Below are 21123 nucleotides of genomic sequence, written 5' to 3'. Positions count from 1 at the left end.
CGGCACTGACGCATATCTCACTAGACACACACACACACACGCACGCACGCACACACGCACACACACACACAACACACCTTTTCCTTTTCGAAAGAGGAAACCAGCGAAAATAAAATGAAGCCAGTGAAGAACAACGAGACCTAGGACACTGAGCGCTGGACAATGCATGCTCACTTTTGTTTTTACATACTTTTTTCCTTTGCGCTATTAGTAAAATAAAAACTAGCCGCCGGACGTCTTACTCCCTATTCCCAATCTGAACTGCCCGAGCCGTCTTGTGCGTGGTTACATTCGAGGCCCGCAACCGGAGCAAGATCGTGGCTCTAATCTCGATGTCTGCGGCAGCTACTTGCTCGTTAGTTCCGGGTTGTCTCCCCGCCGACGCATCAGATTGCTTATACCACTATATTCGGCTTCCAACCACGGCTGAAGGCTTTTTGTCGCCAGTAAACAGGGAGATGCAGCAATGAATTAATTATAATACACTGTGACCCAATCATATTGCACTTCGTGTTGTATCGGCGTATAAACTCAAACTCCTTGTGAAAGGCAGCATTCTAGTGGGCTTCAATGTGAGTCGCGATGCATATCGCGTGCGGGTGCTGCAGTATATCACATAGGTAACACGCCTTCAATATGTGCGATGAAATGACTGTTGTGAGGCGAGAAACAGCGGCGAACTCCATCTGCCAATTAAGAGCCGCGGGCAACACGTTCAAAAGGCTTTCGGGAGTTTAATCAATAAAAGATCACTTGGCGGCATTTTACCTTTCACAAAACGGCGAAAATATTGGCGATTAACGTTTTTGCACAGTATTTATTTTAGTAACAGTCGATTTTCACGCAGATTAATTCATTCAGCGCACCGCATCTCTGCCCGGACTTACCATGAACACAAGGTTCACCCATGTATTATTTTCTCGGACTAAAAAACATTTACACTCACCTTTTGCCTTATCAATGAATGAGTGTAACGCCCTTCCGCAATGCATTGTCAAAATTAAGGAATTAGCTTCTTTTCAAACGGCTCTACTAACGTACCTAAATGACCATACCTGGCCTATTAGCTGATCTATTAACAAACATCTGTTTAACTTTATTGCGATAGCAATTATATGGACACTCTCAGCGGATTTTTGCCGTCTCCGTCATGTCCCAGATATGTATATGTACGTGTATATATATATAAAAGGCACAAAGAAAAATAAAAATAAAGCAGAAGCAGGGGCGTAGCCAGAAAATTTTTTCGGGGGGGGGGGGGGGGGTTCAACCATACTTTATGTACGTTCGTGCGTGTGTTTGTATGTGTGGTTTAGGGACGTTAAACCCCAGAAATTATTATTATTATCATTATTATTATTATTATTATTATTATTATTATTATTATTATTATTATTATTATTATTATTATTATTATTATTATTATTATTATTATTATACTTAGCCCTTAGGGCAAATAAATTAAATGAAGTGAAATGAAACGTAAGCCTGCAGATCACAGCAATCAAGGAGAAGGGAGGGACGTGAGATTAAGAGTAGAGACCTTTTTAGTTTAAGTCTGGTGGTCCCATGCATGCCGCCGATTTTTTTTCAGGGGGAGGTTGTTGTTTCGATTGGATTGGATAAACTTTTATTTGGTCCTCCAAAACATAGATCACTGTGCCGCTCCCACGTGTGCCGCTCCCACGTGTGCCGCTCCCACGTGGGCCGCTCCCACGTGGGGACTGAGAGGCCGAGCCCCTCAACCGCTTCGCGGGCTTGGTAAACGTTGGGCTTGGTGGACAGCCCAGAGTTGTTTTGCCAAGGATGGACAGCCGTCTCCCATCTGGCAGAGGTGATGTTAGCTAAATGAGCGAGTTTGAAAAACTGTCAGAGCATGTGATCTAGTGAAGCTATTTCTCCACAATGTGGGCAAAGATTACTTGGATGTAGTTCAGGGTAAATTATAGGTTCAACAACTGCAAACTGGGATACGTCTTGGTCTGCAATAGCCTTAGTGTAAGTGCTTGGAGCCCAGTTATATTTTTGTGAGGTGGAGGGAAAATCCTCCTGGATAGATAGAAATGCTTAGTGAGCTAATTTCTTAGTTATCCCCTTCACCGTCGGAATGAACTCGACATCGGAAGTCGCTACGATGATGGTCGCACTGTGAAAATAAAGATTAATGAACATGGGCCGTGTAACCATGCATGCGCTGTATCTTGAGTTTGTAAGAGAGCTGTCGATGCCAATAGTGTAGAAATCAATACGCCTGTTAGGGTGTAGCATACTACCTTGCTAAACTCAAATCTGGAGAACTCGTGTATAGGGCGGACGCAGAAGCAGGAGCAGCCGTCTGAGGCGGCATCAGGAACTTCCTCTTTTGCTCTAATCTTTCGCAGACGGAGGCAAGAGACGGGACGACGGGTTTTCACTACGTCGCGAGTGTGGCATCTCGGGTTCAGCGAGAGATATAAGAGGATACTCGTTCGCACAAGAAACAAGCCAAAGAAACGGCATAAGAAGCATGCGTAAGCTTACAGACCCGAAAGAGGTACATAAAAAGGAGGTATGGAGGATTTGTTGACCTATTATGCACTCTTAATGTGTCACGTGTGCACTGAGAAAAATAATTGCGAAATGAATTACGAAGAACTATACAGTGAATGCAGGAGCGATGGGCAGTGCATGAATTTGCTTAAGCTTCGTCCGTCTGTCTTTAAACGCCATCGTGACTCTTGAAATCAACAAAGTGTTGCGTTATAAGCAACACCACACGAAAAACATCACACATGCATACAGATAGTTACAGCTATCGCACACGTGAAAAAAAAAATTGTGTGTTCTAGACAGATAAGGTGCAACAACTAATGCCACAAGGATGTTAGAACCCATGATAACAATGATGAGCCAAATATATGTGCCCAACCAATCGTTTTCATGTAAGCTTATAGACTGCAGTGGTGTGCGCTATTGTAATATTCTATCAAAAACGACCAGCTACTGGTTGTCGCTGTCATCGATAAACCAGCTCTATACTGCTGGTTTTGTAGCGTTTTACTTCGTTTAATTGCGACAAAAAATACAGTTTGAGATTTGGGCACACAAACTAGGCTTTGCGTATTCGCCTTGCCTGCGCGTTTTGTGGGATACGCAACCCTTCAGCTGAAGGAAGTCTGAAGTACGCCAAGTCCATTTATTGATATAGCGACTTAGCTCTTCGAAACGACGCAGCTATAGAGAAAGAAACGGGGGGGGGGGGGTCTTCATGGGGCGAGCGTCCTGTTTTCCGGCTAAAAACATAGGTGTGAGTTTGCAAGTTAAAGAATCTCAATGGTCTACGCTATATTCCCAGGTTTAAAATGTGACAGGCGAAAGCTAATGTAGGACGAAATGCACATGAAGACCTAACATATTTTAGCTACAACTCAAATGAGACTTGTCAGATGTCGGAGAGGAGTTTCGCACATCGATCGAAAAAAAGATGCCAGGCGGTAGACGTCAGGGGTTGTGCAATTAGTTAGAACAGCTGAGAAGTTAAACGAAGACAGTGAGCGAATGACATGTGCGGAGGTTACATCGGCGTGTACCTGTAACAGCCATCCGTGAAACGATCCATCCGTGTAGGTCAACTAATAAGAAACAAGAGCCGATTGAACTTTCTGGGAACCGGAGAGGGCTCACCGACAGATGTGCTCTACTAATTATACTGCAATGCTTCCATCCAGTTGTTACTGCATAAAGAGCAATCTTGGGCGGTAACAGCACGTTCTCTGATTCTATTTTCCGGTTGGCTGAGGTGCGCCCCGTATCTTTCACGTGGAAATAATGAGAGAGAATATACCTAGGCATGCGCAAAAAAGAGCGCCCCCCCCCTCCCCATATCTCATCAATGGGGGGCGCGATGTCTGCCCCGTATACCTTTACTTAGCCGGACCTGTACCTTCATTAGGTGCAGGGTTATGGACATGCAGGTTTTTGACGAAAATGGCAGCAGAGGACCCCTGATGTTGCATGTCAAGAGCTGTATATACTGCTCACATTTATGCCCGGAAAGCCGGAAACCAAAGGCAGGCCGTTGTAAGGAACACGTCATCGCTTCATTTTCATTTTTTGCATTCATTGCAAAGCTTATTTCCTTTCGGACGCGACGAGAGGGGAGGGCATCACTGCGGTGAAGCATGCCACCCCCACCCCTTCTTAATGGAGAAACCTGTACACACCTATGCGAATATACTCAAAACGCGCTTGGTAAAATAAATATTGGCTGTTTCTACCAGACTTACCAGCTCTAGTTCCCGTTGCCTCTCTTAACGAAAGAAAAATAAACTCAGAAAGCGTAAATTACAGATGACTGCACTCTGAGGTCGCGTTTCGCCCCTCCGCGTGATTAAAGAACGCCGATAAGAGAGGCGTCGCGCGGCACGAACGAGGATCGGCGCGGCAGAACGCCACGGCGTCAGTGGCATACGGACAGCAGCGATGTGCGGTCCACGTCGCTCGTCTCCGCTCGGAGCCCAGCGCCTTCTCGTAAGCGTTCTGCTGGCGCTGTCACTCGCCACGAGATCGGTGGTGCGGTGCTTGCAGCTTACGGAAGACTTGCAGAGGTTCGTGACAACGCTCGAGCGGTATGCAAGGACGAGGAACGACATCGTCTTCGTGCTCGACGAATCTGGCAGCATCGGCGAGGATAACTTCCCGGCCGAAGTGGAATTCACTCAGTTGACGGCGCGGTTGCTGACGGTGTCGCCGGACTTCTCCCGGGTCGCGGTGGTCACCTACGGCAGCAACAACATGCTGCACTTCAACCACATTTCCCAAGGCGGCAGCAGCATGTGTGGCTTCCTAAGCGAGATCGAGAAGATCGGATATCGCGGAGGCAGCACCAGGACCAAGCACGCGCTTGAGTACGCCGACACCCTGTTGCAGGGTGGCCGTTCCGGCGCCAACAGGTGACAATCTCCGAGTTATAGCGAGATGCCACATTCATTGGCGTGGAAAGGAAGGGGGGCGCCCCCTTTAATCATCGGATGGGGGCGCCCACTCTGCCCCATATCTTTACTCAGACGGACCTGTACCGTCATTGTTTATGCAGGACCAGACAGGCTTTTGACGACAATGGCGCCCGAGGACACCTTAAGCTGCATTTCAAGAACCTTTCAAGAACCCCTTATAGAGAACCCTGCGCACGCCTATGGCCTCATTCCACAGTTGAATTGACATGCTAATCTGACATAGCCCTAAGCGACACGGGAACCTGGTAAAAGTTAAATTTACCCGCGGCTTCGCTACGCACGCTGCCTCACCGTATTAATTTCAGGGAAGACGTACCCCTAAGAAAATTTAGATGGATTGGCCGCAAGGCGTACGATGACTAAGCGAGCATCATGTTCAAGCTGTGCATCATGCAAGAACTACAGCAGTGGTTATGCAAACCTTGTTGTCTGTTGGCCAAGACACGGTGGGCCAAGAGTTGTACGATTGCCGCCACAGGGACGCTTTGTCATTCCTAGGTTTCCTTCCGTGCTGCTGTCGTATCTGTCCTGCCGTCTCTCGCTGTTTGTCGGGCTGTGAACACTCAGGGAGACTACATTTTTTAACGGAAGCTCTTTCTTATATCATGCTATGAGTAAGGCGATTATGCAACCTCTAAGCGTAAGGAGTGTAAGACCACGTCTATCCTATCGATCTAGTGCCATTTAGAATATTAAACATTTTCGGTGACTTTGCCGGGCCATGAGTGCATGTAGTCTGGCATAAGTTTCGTGCACTGCAAGAAGTTCTCATTGTCTGAAGGGTAGGAGACAACACGCGTAAGTGATATTGCTTTCTTATTGGCTACCTATATCAATGTGACTTGAAATTCACTGTATCAATTTTACGATCATGAAGTGCTGAAATAGTTAACGCTACATGAATTTCATGATATAGTGATGACGATTTAGATGTAGGAAGAACAACGCTGAGTCTCCAGCGTCCTTCTGGAATACTAGAATAACGACTCGTATTTGCTTAACTCTTTCGTTACCGCATGAAAATGGCCATTTTTTATAGGTCTGAGGAAGAAATTTATTCCTAATATAAATAATGCTCTAGGTAAACATTGCAGCACACCAAATTGTGCATAATGAATTGCTCTTTATAGATAACACAAGTTTCAAAACAAAAAAGATGTTACAAAACTTATAAAAAATCTGAAATCTACCACTTTTGCAGGAACTTGAGAAAAACAGTACAAACAAAACACAATATCTACAAAAATATTACGAACAAACAAAATTCAAAATATCATTTTGAAGGGAAATGATCTAGGAATATTCTAAAAGAACAATAAACAATCTGCATTAAAGCCATTTTTACACAGACCAAAAATACCTGCAAACCAAAAGCTGCTTCACCACTCGTGCCATGCGGTGAAGCGTTTCTGGTTTTTGTGAAGCACAGGTTGGACGCCACAGGTTTCACAAAGAACTTTCATTTTCTTTTTCAACTTTGCGTTCCTCATAGCACTTGCGGCAGTTTTTCCTTTTCGGCATCTTTTTGGGGTGGTGCTGCACTTTTTTTGGCAGAGGCTCCACTCGTGGAACATCATCCGCATCCACCTCAAGAAGCTGTTGAGCGAGCTCCAACCGGAAGGATTGCTGTTCAAAATTAGTTTCTCTGAGTTACTGTGAAAACAGGAAAAAAAAAATCGCGCGCCTTCGTGAAACGTTTTGCGCTGCTCCGGTGTGCCGGGCCGAGATGCGCGCCGGGCGGCCTTCTTGGTGAAAATTGAAGCTTTCTGGCCGCCGGCGGCAGCACATCCTGTCCAAGCGCTGTGCGTATCCTGCAGATAACCAGGACATCTCAAAGGTCGTGCACCGAGATTGGCAGATAAGCGCTTCCGACGGACGAGACCGCTCAAGGCCGAAAACGAAACTTACCGGTACACAGCTGAGGATGGCCCGGGCTGGCTCGAAGCATCTTCGCTGTCAGCGCTTGAAGATGAGCTGGTGTCATCTTTGGACTCATAGCTCGACTCAGCTTCACTAAATTCGTGAGCGGGTTGAGCACGCTTTCGAGCGGAACGTTTTCCCGCGACGCAGCCCCGCGGGTTGACGACGCCATGGGAGCGGCCGAGACATTGCCGCGCGCGCCGACGCTAACGCCCGATGCGCCCCTCTCGCGTCGATAAAGGAAACGAAACAAAAACTGCTGCAAACTGGCTATAAAGGCCAGATCAACAAGTTGGAGACGCGACGGACCTTCAGGAACGAGCTGTATTTGAATAATATTGCGCAAACTCGGAAGCAAAGCTCGCTAGTGAGTAGCAGTTGTCGTTTTCATGTAATTATCACAGCCAAAATTTATTACCTCGTAAACTGACGACGCAATTTGATAATTGACTTCTTAGGAATCGTTTGATACCAAAATGTTGATAATAACGGAGCACAACATGAGCAGCGCATTTTTTTCCAGAGTGTGGCAGCCACGCCCCCTTTCCAGAAGGGCGTCATTATATTTGCGGTTGGAGTCGCCAACATCAACCGTGCCGAGTTGGAGCAGGTGGCGACATCCCCCGCACACATCTACATGCTGACAAACTTTCCCTACATCAAGGAGGTGAACTTCGACCTCCGGAAAGGTAAGCAGTTGACACCCTAAAGGAAAATGCTGTGCCGCAAAAGCCATTGTTCAATTGCACGGAGTCAGGGTTCCAACTCGGTGAAAAATAAACACCGTGCTAAAGAAATGCACAAATGACGAACTTACTCCAGAAGTATAATAATTCACGGTAATGTAGGGAAGATACGAGCCCGTAAGCAAAAAAAGTCACACTTTCGTCGCAAGGGCGAAGCAATGAATGCGATAGCAAGAAAAGCGGCCCGTGATGGATGCGCTGCTACACATCTGCCCCCCGGCAGCAACTACCGCGCGAGCAGACAGCGGAAGGGCAAGGTTCTCCCTGCGCAAATATTAGAAGAAGCGAGCGAGCTGGCCGACGACTTTTAAGAGTGCCCGTTCGCCCGTTGAGCTTCCCGCGCCATCTCGCTCGTAATGAAGAAACGCTTTTAAGCGCCTGGGGCCGTCTCAGAGTCCTGCCAGTGGTAAAGGCTGTGCATATAACGTTCGCCGTTAGCTACCTGAAGGATCTGCGCTTTGCGGCGTAGTGGTTAGCGCAACGCGCTGCGGATCGAAAGGTCGCTGGTTCGATTCCGCACTTCGGAAGCATTTTTCTGAATTATTTTTCTTTGGGACTTATATATATATATATATATATATATATATATATATATATATATATATATATAGTGCATGACGGCGGTGACGGCGACGGCAAAAACCAGCCGAGACTGTCCATATAATTGCTATCGCAATAAAATAAAAATTTTGCGCGCTATGCAGAATGCGCGCATATCACTGAGATGCCCCGGCGCCGTTTTCTCGTTCATTTCGTTGAGTAACTATGCGCGCTATAAAACTCTCCGAGTGTCAGCCAGAGCCATACTATGCACCTTCAACGAAGGCTCACTGGGTGCCGCCACAATCCTCTCTAGGCTGTGCTAAATATGCGTGACCCCCCAAAACGCACTGTCGAGGCAGTGACGTCATCGCGCGTCAGCTCTCTGTACTAGTGCAACAGTCGAGAACGAAGGTGCTCCCCCTATCCTTTGAAAAGGTCTATACACTGCAAACAGCCATGGAAACACGAGCGCAGCTTATGCAATTTGTAGGGTGCACATCGCGAGGTAACAAGTACTTGAACCGGGGGCTAGCGTATCCCTCCAGGGCTGTCCAGCTTGGACGGCGTTCTTAACGTTTATGAGGGAAACTGATAGAATGAGATGTCCTAGTAGTGTGCATTGTATTAGGAATGTCGCAAGTGTCCTATGTTCTGTGTATATCATTTCATGTATAGTCGAGTTGGGGTTCAGGTGCCATGTGGCAAGGCTGCGTCGGCACTGCGCGGCTGAGTGGACACGTGGGTCGCGCGCTCTTTATCTTGTATCTTGGAAGTAATACGCGACGAGTGCAAATGGTCTAGATGACCGGTGATGTGATGTGCGCAGCCTTACAGAGCCCTTTATACGGTAGCGTTGGAGGTCTCGCAATCTCATGGTTTAGAGACGTGTTTTCGGTAGTGCCGCGCGAAGTGTTCGCTCATCTCTACCTGCGCTCTTCACGCCAGCGTTGTTTGCGACAGCGAGTGTGAATGAATGACATCCGTTCATGTTTGCCTAAACTTGTGTCGTCGTGCGTTTGATTTTAATCGGCAAGCGAATGTTTCTACATCATAAAACCTTTATTACTAAGGACTTTGTTTCGTGTAGTTTTGTAATGCATTGCTATCGCTATCAATCTTTCGATTCCCATTTTTCTTTTTGAAGAAAGAGCCTGCACCTTTCTTTCTTTGCGTGCTTACCATGAGTCGACTCACTCAGGCTCAGTCAGACTCAGATCCGAGTCTAAGTGAGTCCGAGTCTAAGTGAGTCCGGCTGAGTATATGTGGGTGAGTTTGAATTCGATTGAGTCTGATCGAGAAAAAGTTTAGTGAGTCTGAGTACGAGTGAGTACAGCTCAGGAAAATTTTGGTGAGTGTGAGTCCGAGTAAGCCCTAAGAGCAAAATTTATTTTTTTGAGTGGGTCTGAGTCATGCCGACCTGGTTGTGTGCAGGAGCTTATTTTGAAGTATGTCCGTCAATTCTGTGTTGTGAGAGGCGACCACGTCTCTGCAGTTCCGCCGAGGTGGCCGAGCCTGAAGTGTCCAGCCCCGTCTCGGCCACGGAACGTGCGTCCTGCACCATCCGCGCATCTCATCGTCTTCTGCCTCTTGCGTCCCTCTGGTGGCAAAACCCCACAGTGTGTAGTTGTTTGTAGCCTGATCACAATGAAGTGATGTGCTTTGGTTTCCCGTCACGACAACGAGTACGGGATGCAATATATATCTTTAGGTGGCAACACCTCAACCATTTACGCAACCAAATGAAACTAGATAACTACTTCGCAGTTTACTCCTTATTTTTCTTCGTTTAATGAACAGCACGCAGCCCATATAGACAGGAAATTGGATGGACTTGCCTGCGGAAGAGTACTGTTCGAGGTTGTGGATATGTGGAGACGAAGAGGGTAGATAGATCTTATTTGTCCACTATTCTTGCATTTACCAGCCAGACACGCTTTCTTGCAGAAAGCGTCATAGCGACACTTGCGCCCTACATTCCTGGGCCCACATTCACAAAAACATCTTACGGCGAAATGTTCGTAAGATAATATTTCAGCCAGTCACGATGTGGGACATATCATTAGCGAACCCGGTTGACCAATGGGAAATTGCTCTTACGAAAGAGAAGTATTGTGAATTCGGCCCCTGATACTTTCCCCTTCGTGTTACAGATATCCACGAAAGCCAGTGGGACTCCGTGGACCTATCCAAGTGCCGCGATCAGTCCGGGAGCTGCGACGTGAACGCCATCTGCGGCTGCGGTGCCCGAGGCGGAAATTATCGATGCATCTGCAAAGAGGGATACGAAGGCGCTGGGACGAGCGGCACATGTCGACGTGCGTGACGTCATTTACTTACTACCGTTATAATTCGCTTTGATGTTTCCGTGTGACGTATCGTTGGTGTGGATGTTCGTTAGAATGTTCGCGGCGGTAACACCTCACTCCCACCGGAGCCCGTCCGTTTAAATAAATTCTTCTGCGGCCAATCATTCAACCGAGGAAAAAAAAAAAAAGATAACGCATCAGCGTATGGGTCATTGTGGCTACGGTAACGACCATGCGGGTGAGATGACCCCATGTAAGCATGATGGTACCCACTCTGTAGCTGTATGCCATTATCCAGAACCGATGCGGCTACAAGGATTCGCTCGAAAACGGGGGCTCACAACTTGCACAATGAAATTAGATGGAATTGCCCAATGCTCGCCTCCGTTGATCTGATCAGAATTTACAGCAGCATCCTTAGCAAAACATATTTTGAGCTGAAGAAACGCTTCTGTGCTGCCTACTCATTTCGGATTGGAATGTCCAACGACTTTACATGTAGCAATTGTAGATGCAATGAGATTAAGGAATAAGTCGTAGTGCGAACAGGAAACAAACACTTGCGAGAGAAGGAGTAAGAAGCGAACGGTCGGGCGCTAAAACTTTCTCGTTTTACTCCTTCTTTCGCGAGTGTTTTTTTTTTTTTGCTTTTAAAGCTACGAAGTGTTCCTTTCATGTCAGTAACTCGCTGAACGGCACAATTTTACGGGAAAAGACCAATCGCGGACATGTGAATGTTCCCGTTTAAGTACGCCCTGAACGTTGCTTCGCGTCTTTTGTCTGCAAGTCCGGCAAGAGGAGTTGGAGACATATCTTGAGGACAGTCGTGTACTGCACCATGGTAATATTGTTGCACGTATGCTTGAATAAGACGACTGGTGACCGTGCTTGATGCGCCGAGGTAGAAAGGCGGAAGAAGACTACCTGTAGAATAAACGGTTCCCGTCATACGTAACATGTAGTTTTTTTCTTGGTAGTGTACCCTTCTACCATCTTTTACGACACTTACCCCCTTTCCCCGAAGCACACGGTTACCAGCCGCTCTGAAAAACTGGGAGGCCTCCTTGTCTTTCCATCGCTTGCTCCTCCTCCTCTTCCATATCTTGTCCCTCCAATCTCTGAACTGGAAACTATCAAATCATGAAAATGAACGGTCACGTATGCAGGTTGCCCACGAGGTTCATACAAGAAGGAGATTGGTTACGAAAATTGCAAGGTGTGTCCGGCCCAGTCAACGACGTCTGACGAAGGCGCGAACAGCTTGGCTCAGTGCTTGTGCATTCCTGGCTATGAGGGGAACCCCGGCAGCAACGTACCCTGCAGCCGTATGTCAACGTTCTTTCAATTTTGTTACAAACACACACACACACACACACACACACACACACACACACACACACACACACACACACACACACACACACACACACACACACACACACACACACACACACACACACACACACACACACACACACACACACACACACACACACACACAAGCGCTCGCACGCAGGCGCATGCGCACACGTACACGCACAGACACAATCGCGCAGGCGCCACGTACACGCACACACACAGACACAGCTGACGTAGAGGAACTTTTATAACATGAGCCGTCTGTATACACGTTGATGTGTACTGTGAGTATAAGGTGTAAATCTGGAATAATGCCAGTTGCTCTGCGGCTTCCATGACAATTTCGCTTTTAGATATTATCCCCTCAACCGATAACCGTATTTTTGGTCTTGGTAGCATCCAGCATCCAAGGAGGGCGACTAATATCCACTGAGCATATGTATATCAAAGCACGGTAATAATGCTTTATGTTCGTGAACAATATCCCAAATTTTCGCATGAGTCTCTTACGCTAAGTGCGAGGATCAATGGGTGCTTGTCGTATTGCGTTAAAATACGGTTAACATGTCGAGAAGTGTCGACCTCTTGTATGACGGGAAATGGCGGATGACGAGCTTCAGCGATTACTAGAGAAATCGAAGTTGCCTGTGGGACTCCTATAGACGCACCATCTTGCCAGTAAACGCTGAAGACGCTCCTCGGAGGTTTCCTTGTATAGGGGGCGCTGCTACGTAGTTTAAACTAAAGTTCCTTGATATATAGAAAGTAGCGACACTCTCCTCCATATCCTCTCCGAAGTGTCCAACCCTCCTCTCCCAAGTGTCCAAACGTTATCTATATCCTCTCCCAAACGGCCACCGTGAGAGCGCCGGCCCTATAACCCGGCTTGCGCCACTTTCCTATCAAGAATGCTATGTCACGCTGATAACGCGCGCGTTTCCCGGGCGACGGCCCGTGAAGCGGGGAGGTGGAAGGCGGGAGAGGAGGGTGCTCGGCGTGGCGGCTCGGTTAAAAGAAAGACGGTACTTTCCCAAAAATATCCAGGGACTTTAGTTTAAACTTGGCTGCTGCGGTCACAACGAGCTGTACACTCTGTCGTCGTAGCCTTTGCCATTGTGATTGGCAGTGACACTGCCAATTCGTTGCGAGTGCTGATTTCGTGATTCGTGGATACAGCGTGGCGATATTATGACTTGTGGTAGAATATTGATCAGCGGGTTTATAAGTCGGAGTGCTCCACGTGATGGCGTGAAGTTGAGAGTGCCGACAGGTATATAAGGCAACGCAGGTCGCATGGCGATGATTACGAACATTGACTTTTCCGAATCCATATGCCTTATCCGAGATAGATTCAACGGCCTACAATCCGCAATGTAAATTCTGTTACAGCCATCAAGTGCGCGAAGCTCTCGGATCCTCTTGGTGGAAGCACTCTGCCTCACCCATGCGGTAACGTATTCGATAGCAAGTGCGACTTCAAGTGCAGCGAAGGTCACTGCCCTTATTCGTGCAACATGACTGAAGTTCTGCGCGGCAACTTTCCTTGGAATAGCAAGTCGGGAGTGCCGCGCGTCTGCCAGGCGAACAAGGAGTGGTCCGGAAGACAGTTCATTTGCGACAGTAAGTTGATCTTACTGCTTGGCAAGTAAAAAAAAAAGAAAACAGACAGAGCACGATGTGAAGTTTATGCGTGTTCTGCCTGCATTTAAACAACGAGTCAAGAACTGTCACATTGGTCGCGAACGCCGTCCGTCGTCGCGTGACAGATACTTCACTTTGGCCTATCGTGGCACAAATGGCCGAGGTTGTTCCATGAAAAGCTGCAAGTTCAAGTTAAGTAAGCAAGCAAACAAAGTAATAAAACACTCGCTAGAGTTTAACCGCAGCGTCTCGATATATGAAGGTAAAGAAGTGCGAACCGCAATGTCTGGATATTTCGATGAGGTCGGAAACTCTCACACCATATCGAAAACATCACCCTTGCCATGTTGGAAAATCAGTCTCCTCCACTCCCACCACTGAGAAGTTGAATTTTTAAGAGGCAGAAGAAAGGCTGGGAAATTAACCAGACCCACGTACAGTTGGCTACCCTACGCAGGCGTAAAGGGGGTTCTGATATCGAAGAAAGGAAAGGAAATAGACAAATAAAAAGGGATCAGTGTTTATTGCGCGAACTACATCGCTTAGCAAGACTCCGCTGTGTGAGCTTGTTTATCGAGATGCTCGCTAGTACTGTACTAGACATTCCGATACGGTTACGAGATAATGTTTGTGTCACATGTTTGAAGTTGAGTACAGATCACACGTGGTAAAGCTCTGTCTTCGCCGTAACACCATGCGCTCAAATGGCAGCGCAAGCATTGTGGTACACGCCTTATCGCTTGGAATGAGTGCTCTACATAATTCAGGAGATTTGCTTGTGGCGCACAGAGGTCCGCTGTCCAGCGCTCAGCGCTCCGCCCAATGGAAACATGAACTGCTCGAGCGACACGTTCGAGTTTGGCACAACGTGCGTGGTCGGGTGCTCGGTGGGTTACAACCTCGTCGGCAACCCAAGCCTTACCTGTGCGACTAACGGCACGTGGGTTGGCCAGCTGCCAACGTGCCAGGGTGAGTCGACAGTTAATCATTTCTGCCACACCATACAGTTTACACACTTTGGTGTGCATATGTTTTACAGCAGTCATAATCATCTGTATTGCTTGCGATTTCCTTGCTGAGAACTGTGTACACTCTACCTTCCTGTCATGAGTGCTTAATTGTAAGATCGCTTGCTTTGGCGTGTTGGTAATCTATAGTAATCTGTTTTAGTGGACAGAACAACATAGGCCGAAACAAAAACGGACGCAGCGCTAACTTCCAACGTTTTCCTTATTTACTTAAACAGCTCATATGCAAATAATAGACAGTATAGCAGCACGAACGTGTGCATTTGTACCTGAGGTTAGTACTTTAAGCCATCAAAACATTGTAAGCTGCAGCCATGTGTCCGTGTGTCTATCGCTCTGTGCTATTCAGTGCACTAAAAGAAGGTACTATTAATACAAAGTCACGCTGAAAACACGTATGATGTTCATTACCCGAGAGCACTAACTAACTAACTAACTAACTAACTAACTAACTAACTAACTAACTAACTAACTAACTAACTAACTAACTAACTAACTAACTAACTAACTAACTAACTAACTAACTAACTAACTAACTAACTAACTAACTAACTAACTAACTAACTAACTAACTAACTAACTAACTAACTAACTAACTAACTAAAAACACATGTTTTAGAAAGCGCCTTTACTTTATAAGAAGATGCAGTCAACAGTGGCTGTGAACACATTATTAGTGAAAGCAGCTGATCAATGGGTTGTAATACTCATTTTTGAGTATTGATTCTTTGGCCTTCTGTAAAATTACTGATTTGCGTCTAAGTAGATGAAAGTGCAAGATTAAATAAAAAATACGATATTTCAAAGATCACCGAATTTGCAAACGTCAGAAGGTTATGTCCATCTAACTAGGTGAGAACTTGCGGTACTTAGGGGTAAATTTTCTACACCGTTGGTGCAGCGCTTTCGTCAAGATTAAAACACTGCTTTTATGGTGTAGGAGACTTACCTCTAAGTACCGCAAGCACTCCGTTGCGCGGTGTTTTAATCCTCACTCTAAGAACTGTGACTCTTCTATTATACATGTGTAGCACTCCCTTTATAGGCACGTTGACTATCCTTAAAGTCACAGTGACTCTCTTTAGGAGAGTCAATGTGACTCTCTAAAGAAAATGCTACACAAGTGACTCTCACAGGTATAAAAGAAGAGTCAAAGGACACATTTTTTTAAAATGCGAAGCATTTCTTTGCGAACTTCTGCGACTTTGAGCGTATCTATCTATCTATCTAGCCGCCTACGACTTTGTGCTCTCCTGCTCGTTTCGTTAATCGAATGTACACCAAAATTGATATGGCAGAACATGACTGTATGACGAACATGAATGATGAGTCACAACATGAAAATCATGTCATGAACGACATGATATACATGCCACAGTCTTGGTGCTCTTACGGCCGTTTCGTTAACTTGATATATACCAAAATTGATACGGCGTGACAAGAGTGTATGACGAACATAACTGACAGGTAGCTAACGTGCAAATCATGACACGCATGTCATGTACAGCATGATATACATGCCACGCTCATGGTGCGCTTGCGGCCGTTTCGCTAGCTTGATATATACCAACATTGGTACTGCGCGACGTTACTGTGTAACGAACATAAATAACATGACTTAACATGAAAATCATGACACGCATGTCATGTACAGCATGACTTACGTGCCACGCTCAGGGTGCGCTGGCGGCCGTTTCGCTAGCTTGACCTGCCCCGGAATTGGTATTGCGTGTCGTTACTGTGCAACGAACATAAATACCACGAGTTAACATGAAAACCATGACACGCATGTCATGTACAGCATGACTTACGTGCCGCGCTCATGGTGCGCTGGCGGCAGTTTCGCTAGCTTGATCTACCCCGAAATTGGTATTGCGCGACGTGACTGTGTGACGAACATAAATAACACGACTTAACATGAAAATTATGAGAAGCATGTCATCTACAGCATGACTTACGTGCCGCGCTCACGGTGCGCTGGCGGCCGTTTCGCTAGCTTGATCTAGCCCGAAATTGGTATTGCGCGACGTGACTGTGTGACGAACGTAAATAACACGACTTAACATGAAAATCATGACAAGCATGTCATGTGCAGCATGACTTATTTGCCGCGCTCATGGTGCGCTGGCGGCCGTTTCGCTAGTTTGATATACACCAAAATTGGTATGTTGCGACGTGACTGTGTGACGAACATAAATAACACTAGCTAATATGAAAATCATGACACGCATGTCATGTACAGCATGACTTACGTGCCATGATCATGGTGCGCTGGCGGCCGTTTCGCAGCTAGATCTACCCCGAAATTGGTACGGTGCGACGTTACTGCGTAACTGACATAAATAACACGACTTAACGTGAAAATCATGACACACATGTCATGTGCAGCATGACTTACTTGCCGCGCTCATGGTGCGCCGTTTCGCTAGCTTGGTCTAGCCCGAAATTGGTATTGCGCGACGTTACTGTGTAACGAACATAAATAACATGAGTGACACGCATTTTCCTCAATGACAGACAAGACGATATATGCAGCTCTTTGCTGGCTGCTTCGCATTACATCGATTCCCACAATGCGTGGGATCTGGCGGCTTTTTTTCTTAGAGCGAACACTGGCACAATGTAACCACATACGTAGGATTATCTATTCCGTTCTTCGCACAAATAATTATTTTCTGTCTTTCTTTCACAGTCGTTACATGTCCGCACCTCAAAAGGAACAAAAGAATGCAGGTCAACCCCTCTCGATGCCAAAACGAGACAATGCCTTACGGTTCGACATGCACGTAAGTTACAAGAAATTTACCTTTATCCAGAAAGGGCAGTGGCATAGTGAGTCTTACTCGCCGACTGACCACATTTGTTTGCGTGTATTGTCGATGCGCCAAATTGAGACTGTAAGATTTTCCCCCGGAACAATTTTCCTGATTGTGCCTGGCCACCCGGAGTAACTAAATCCCAACTCTAACAAAATCTTGAACCGCCAAGCCACCGTGCAAAATTTCACGCCTGAAATACGAGCGCATGAGCCAGGAAAATCTCGCAATAATGCGTTTTTGATGTCGCAAAAGCGTAACAAAACATAAGTGAAATAAAAGTAAACAGTGCTGTTTACTTTATTTTCGCCTATTTTCGGCATAGCCTCCGACATTAATTAGCTAGTTCCTGCGGCTGGACCTAGGAGACGAGTTGCTACAGTTTACATCATACTCGCTCACCACAGACCGCCTGCTTATGCACCATTGAAAAATTCTTATTGAGAATATTTGGCATTAATAGCAACCCCTAAAACGTCACTATGATTGACAAAATACTGCAAATTACACTGGCCACAGCGGCTGCATTTCAATGGAGGCGAAATGCTAGAGGCCCGTGTACATTTAGGTTCACGCTAGAGAAGGCCAGGTAGACGACATTTCCGGAGCCCTCCACTACGGCGTGCCTCATAGTCATATCGTGGTTTTGGCTCGTAAAACCGCTGATATTATTATAACTGATTATCATAAATTACACTTTTAGAGGTGATTTAGACAATGTGAAATTTCGTTGCAGCCGGCCTTCTAGAATGACGATATCTCACAGTCCACCGAGAAGGCTTTTTCGCACTCGTAATCGCAAGACTTACGTACTGAGTTGCTGAGGTACTGAGTTGCTCCAAGTACTGAGGTACATGTACTGAGGTACTGACTTGCTACAAGTATAGCAGCCATAAAACGCACGCGAATGTATCACTTCATAGTGCTTTAACTAATGCGAACTGCGTAGAGTGCGGCACGATGCTCCATTCTCGAGAAAACATAATTGCGTTGACGTTGTTCTTTATTCGCAGGTTTACGTGCGCAAAAGGCTGGCGACTTGTTGACACAAAAACAAAAACTGCAGTCGACGGCATCAGAAAGTGCTTAGGGAACGGAAAGTGGCAAGGCGCTAACCAGAAGATAACATGCCGAGGTACGTCTGCGCTGTATGATGTGCCGACTGTTCGCGATTTTTGGAAGGAACCTAAAACGGCAGAAAGTTGAGCTAGTTAGCATAGGAATTCCTTGTGGAAGAATGTAAAGTGTGCAAACACGAATAGAGGATAGACGACGACCCACATAATACAAGCACCGACTATAGACGGAAAGGGCTCACTGTGGCGAAAACAGAAAAAAGGCAGAAATGACCTCTGCATTTTCAGAAATGACAACGCCACCCGTCAGACACACGTGCAATTTTACGCGAGAGATAACTGCCTAGACATCTGATTTCTTCTTATGCAATGTAATTGAAACCTGGCTCAATGGCATATTCACAGAATATCCAACATAGTCAATAGCGAGCTTTGCGCAGCAGTCAATGGCTACGTGTTCTGGTTGCACGGTGTTTCACTTTGCTGAGTACGTTGAGGTACTTTCAGCCAATTCTGTCCAGCATACACCTTAATTGTACAATGTTTCATTTTGACATATCCGATGGCGTGGTGACAATAAATGGTTTAGATTGCCTTTCTAGTCATTGAAGGAACCATAACTAGGGACATTGTGATCATTTGCTAAGTTGCAATACACAGCACACTTAGCATACAATTTCCTTCAGAATGTTTACGATAGGACGCAGCTTTTTTTTTGTGGTGGCTTTCACCTCAATACAGTCGATAGTTTCGAAGAGGTTCACTTTAACATGTAATCCTGAAGTAACCTCTGGCGCGACTTGGTGTGAAGTCAGCGAAGTTCTCCTTAAATTTCCCCGTGATTTGTTTTCAGACGTGGAACCGCCCGAGATCAAAAACTGCCCTGGGGATATAGAAGTGAACAACGCACCTCACAGTCCCTTCTCGTTTCCTGTGACGTGGAACGAACCCAGTGCCAAGGACAACTCGAAGAATGCTAGCGTGAAACTAATATCTCCAAGTTACGTTACAAGTACACGGGAATTTCTCATAGGAGAACACGTTATCCAATACGTGGCCGTGGACGGCGAAAGACAGGAATCCAAGCCGTGCTCTTTCAAGGTGACTGTACGAGGTAAGGGAATACGCGCTGTTTTATTCTTCTGCATTTAAACAATGTCGTGCATTGATCGACATAGTCATCGGTGCGCTGTCCCGTTTTCTACTTCCACAACAAAATCACTTCTGTTTTATTGCGACAGCAATTATATGGACACTCTCGGCTGATTTCTGCCGTCGCCGCCGCCGTCATGCCCCGGATATGTATATGTATGTACATATATAAAAAGGCACAAAGAAAAATTGGCCGCGTATCTGCGTGCTCCGCTGCAAATGCCGTGTAAAGACGATAGAGGAGGCGCTGCGTGAGATATGGACGCCATCTGGCAATACGTCGGGAAACATGAGCTTGTGCAGAGGGTTTCCTTCCTCCGTGGCAGAAGGCGTTCGTCGGCGCGCATAGGCATTTTCAGCGCAGCTTAAGAAACTAGGGTCTTTAGAATTACGTATCTATGTATTTTCTATTAAAGGAACACACCACCTAATACTTACCTAGTGATGTCGCGTCTCAGATATGCGTAATATTTACTTTTTGATCGACAACGCTCACAAATATGAACAGCCGTACCAGTTCAAGATGGGTGGGCGGTAAGCAAGTGGTTAAACTTTGGCCAGGTCGCTGAATCAGGTGATAGACAGACAGACAGACAGACAGACCAAAATTTCTGCGTTTAAGTTCCCCAAGAAAGACTATCGTCTTTAAAATAAAAGAAGAAAAAAATTCTGAACTACCCGACCGCGGATTCGAAACAGCAACCCCTCACTCCCCAGCGCGCTGCGTTAGACAACTCAACCACAGGCCATGTATACGCCGGCGAAATAACGGCGAACTGTTTATATACACCATGTACCGCTGGTGGTAAGCAAATCTCGGAGGAGCGTGAGCGTGTTTTCTATCACGCAACGCTCTTAATTTTCTTTCAATTTGAAAACTGCCCTTGAGCCGCGCACGACAAAGTGGCCCTTTTCTGTACTCACTCGTGATGTGGAAGGAAAAAAAAAAACAATACAAGGAACACCGGGGACACCTAGAGTTACTGTATATGCTACCTTTAGGTAGCATATACAGTGACTCTAGGGACACCTTCCATCAGACGCCCCCGTGTGGCTGGATACGCAGGGGGTAACTCCACGCGCCGCAGTTTAACGGAAGAAGAAATATCTCAGAGCGTCTGATTCTTCATTGTCGACACTGTTCGAGCCTTCGATTGCACGTCCTGTGAGAGGGGTTTGGCCACACTTATCACCTTTGGTTCTTTATCTGCGGTAGATTTTTTTTTTTTGCTGATTTTTCAGGAGCCATCAATGCCGGTCTCCGGTCCCGGCCAGGGCTCGCCCTGGTCGGCCAGTCGCCCTGCTGACTCGGTACCACTGGAGTGTTTCCTCAATAACGGCGTAAGCAGTTTGCCTGTCGCGCTTGTGCCCACTGATGGTGGAACCATTCGGTTGAGTGAAACGGAGGTGTTTCAAGAAGAGCTTCGCAACATAACCGGGCATTTTCTGGACATCTCGGAGGTGAGGCGCTTCGGCAAGACTGGCATACTATGTAGGTCTTCAAATCTTCAATGCTTAACGGACTTACTGGCCTCCACGAGA

General features: G+C 46.5%; 1 protein-coding gene across 1 annotated transcript in view; it reads left to right on the top strand.

Moving 5' to 3' along the window:
- Window positions 1-4461: 4461 nt before the first annotated feature.
- The window catches only part of LOC119381720 (sushi, von Willebrand factor type A, EGF and pentraxin domain-containing protein 1), a 71915-nt gene continuing 55253 nt past the window's right edge, over window positions 4462-21123 (top strand). The window contains exons 1-9 of the mRNA XM_049412875.1: window positions 4462-4931; window positions 7440-7603; window positions 10354-10518; window positions 11676-11834; window positions 13258-13488; window positions 14299-14478; window positions 17230-17323; window positions 18367-18488; window positions 19283-19543. Coding sequence (XP_049268832.1) covers window positions 4462-4931; window positions 7440-7603; window positions 10354-10518; window positions 11676-11834; window positions 13258-13488; window positions 14299-14478; window positions 17230-17323; window positions 18367-18488; window positions 19283-19543 — 1846 coding nt within the window. The remainder of the gene's footprint in view (window positions 4932-7439; window positions 7604-10353; window positions 10519-11675; window positions 11835-13257; window positions 13489-14298; window positions 14479-17229; window positions 17324-18366; window positions 18489-19282; window positions 19544-21123) is intronic.

This window comes from Rhipicephalus sanguineus, chromosome 2 (genome assembly GCF_013339695.2).
Source record: "Rhipicephalus sanguineus isolate Rsan-2018 chromosome 2, BIME_Rsan_1.4, whole genome shotgun sequence".
Taxonomy (NCBI): domain Eukaryota; kingdom Metazoa; phylum Arthropoda; class Arachnida; order Ixodida; family Ixodidae; genus Rhipicephalus; species Rhipicephalus sanguineus.
This window is presented reverse-complemented; position numbering and strand designations above follow the sequence as displayed.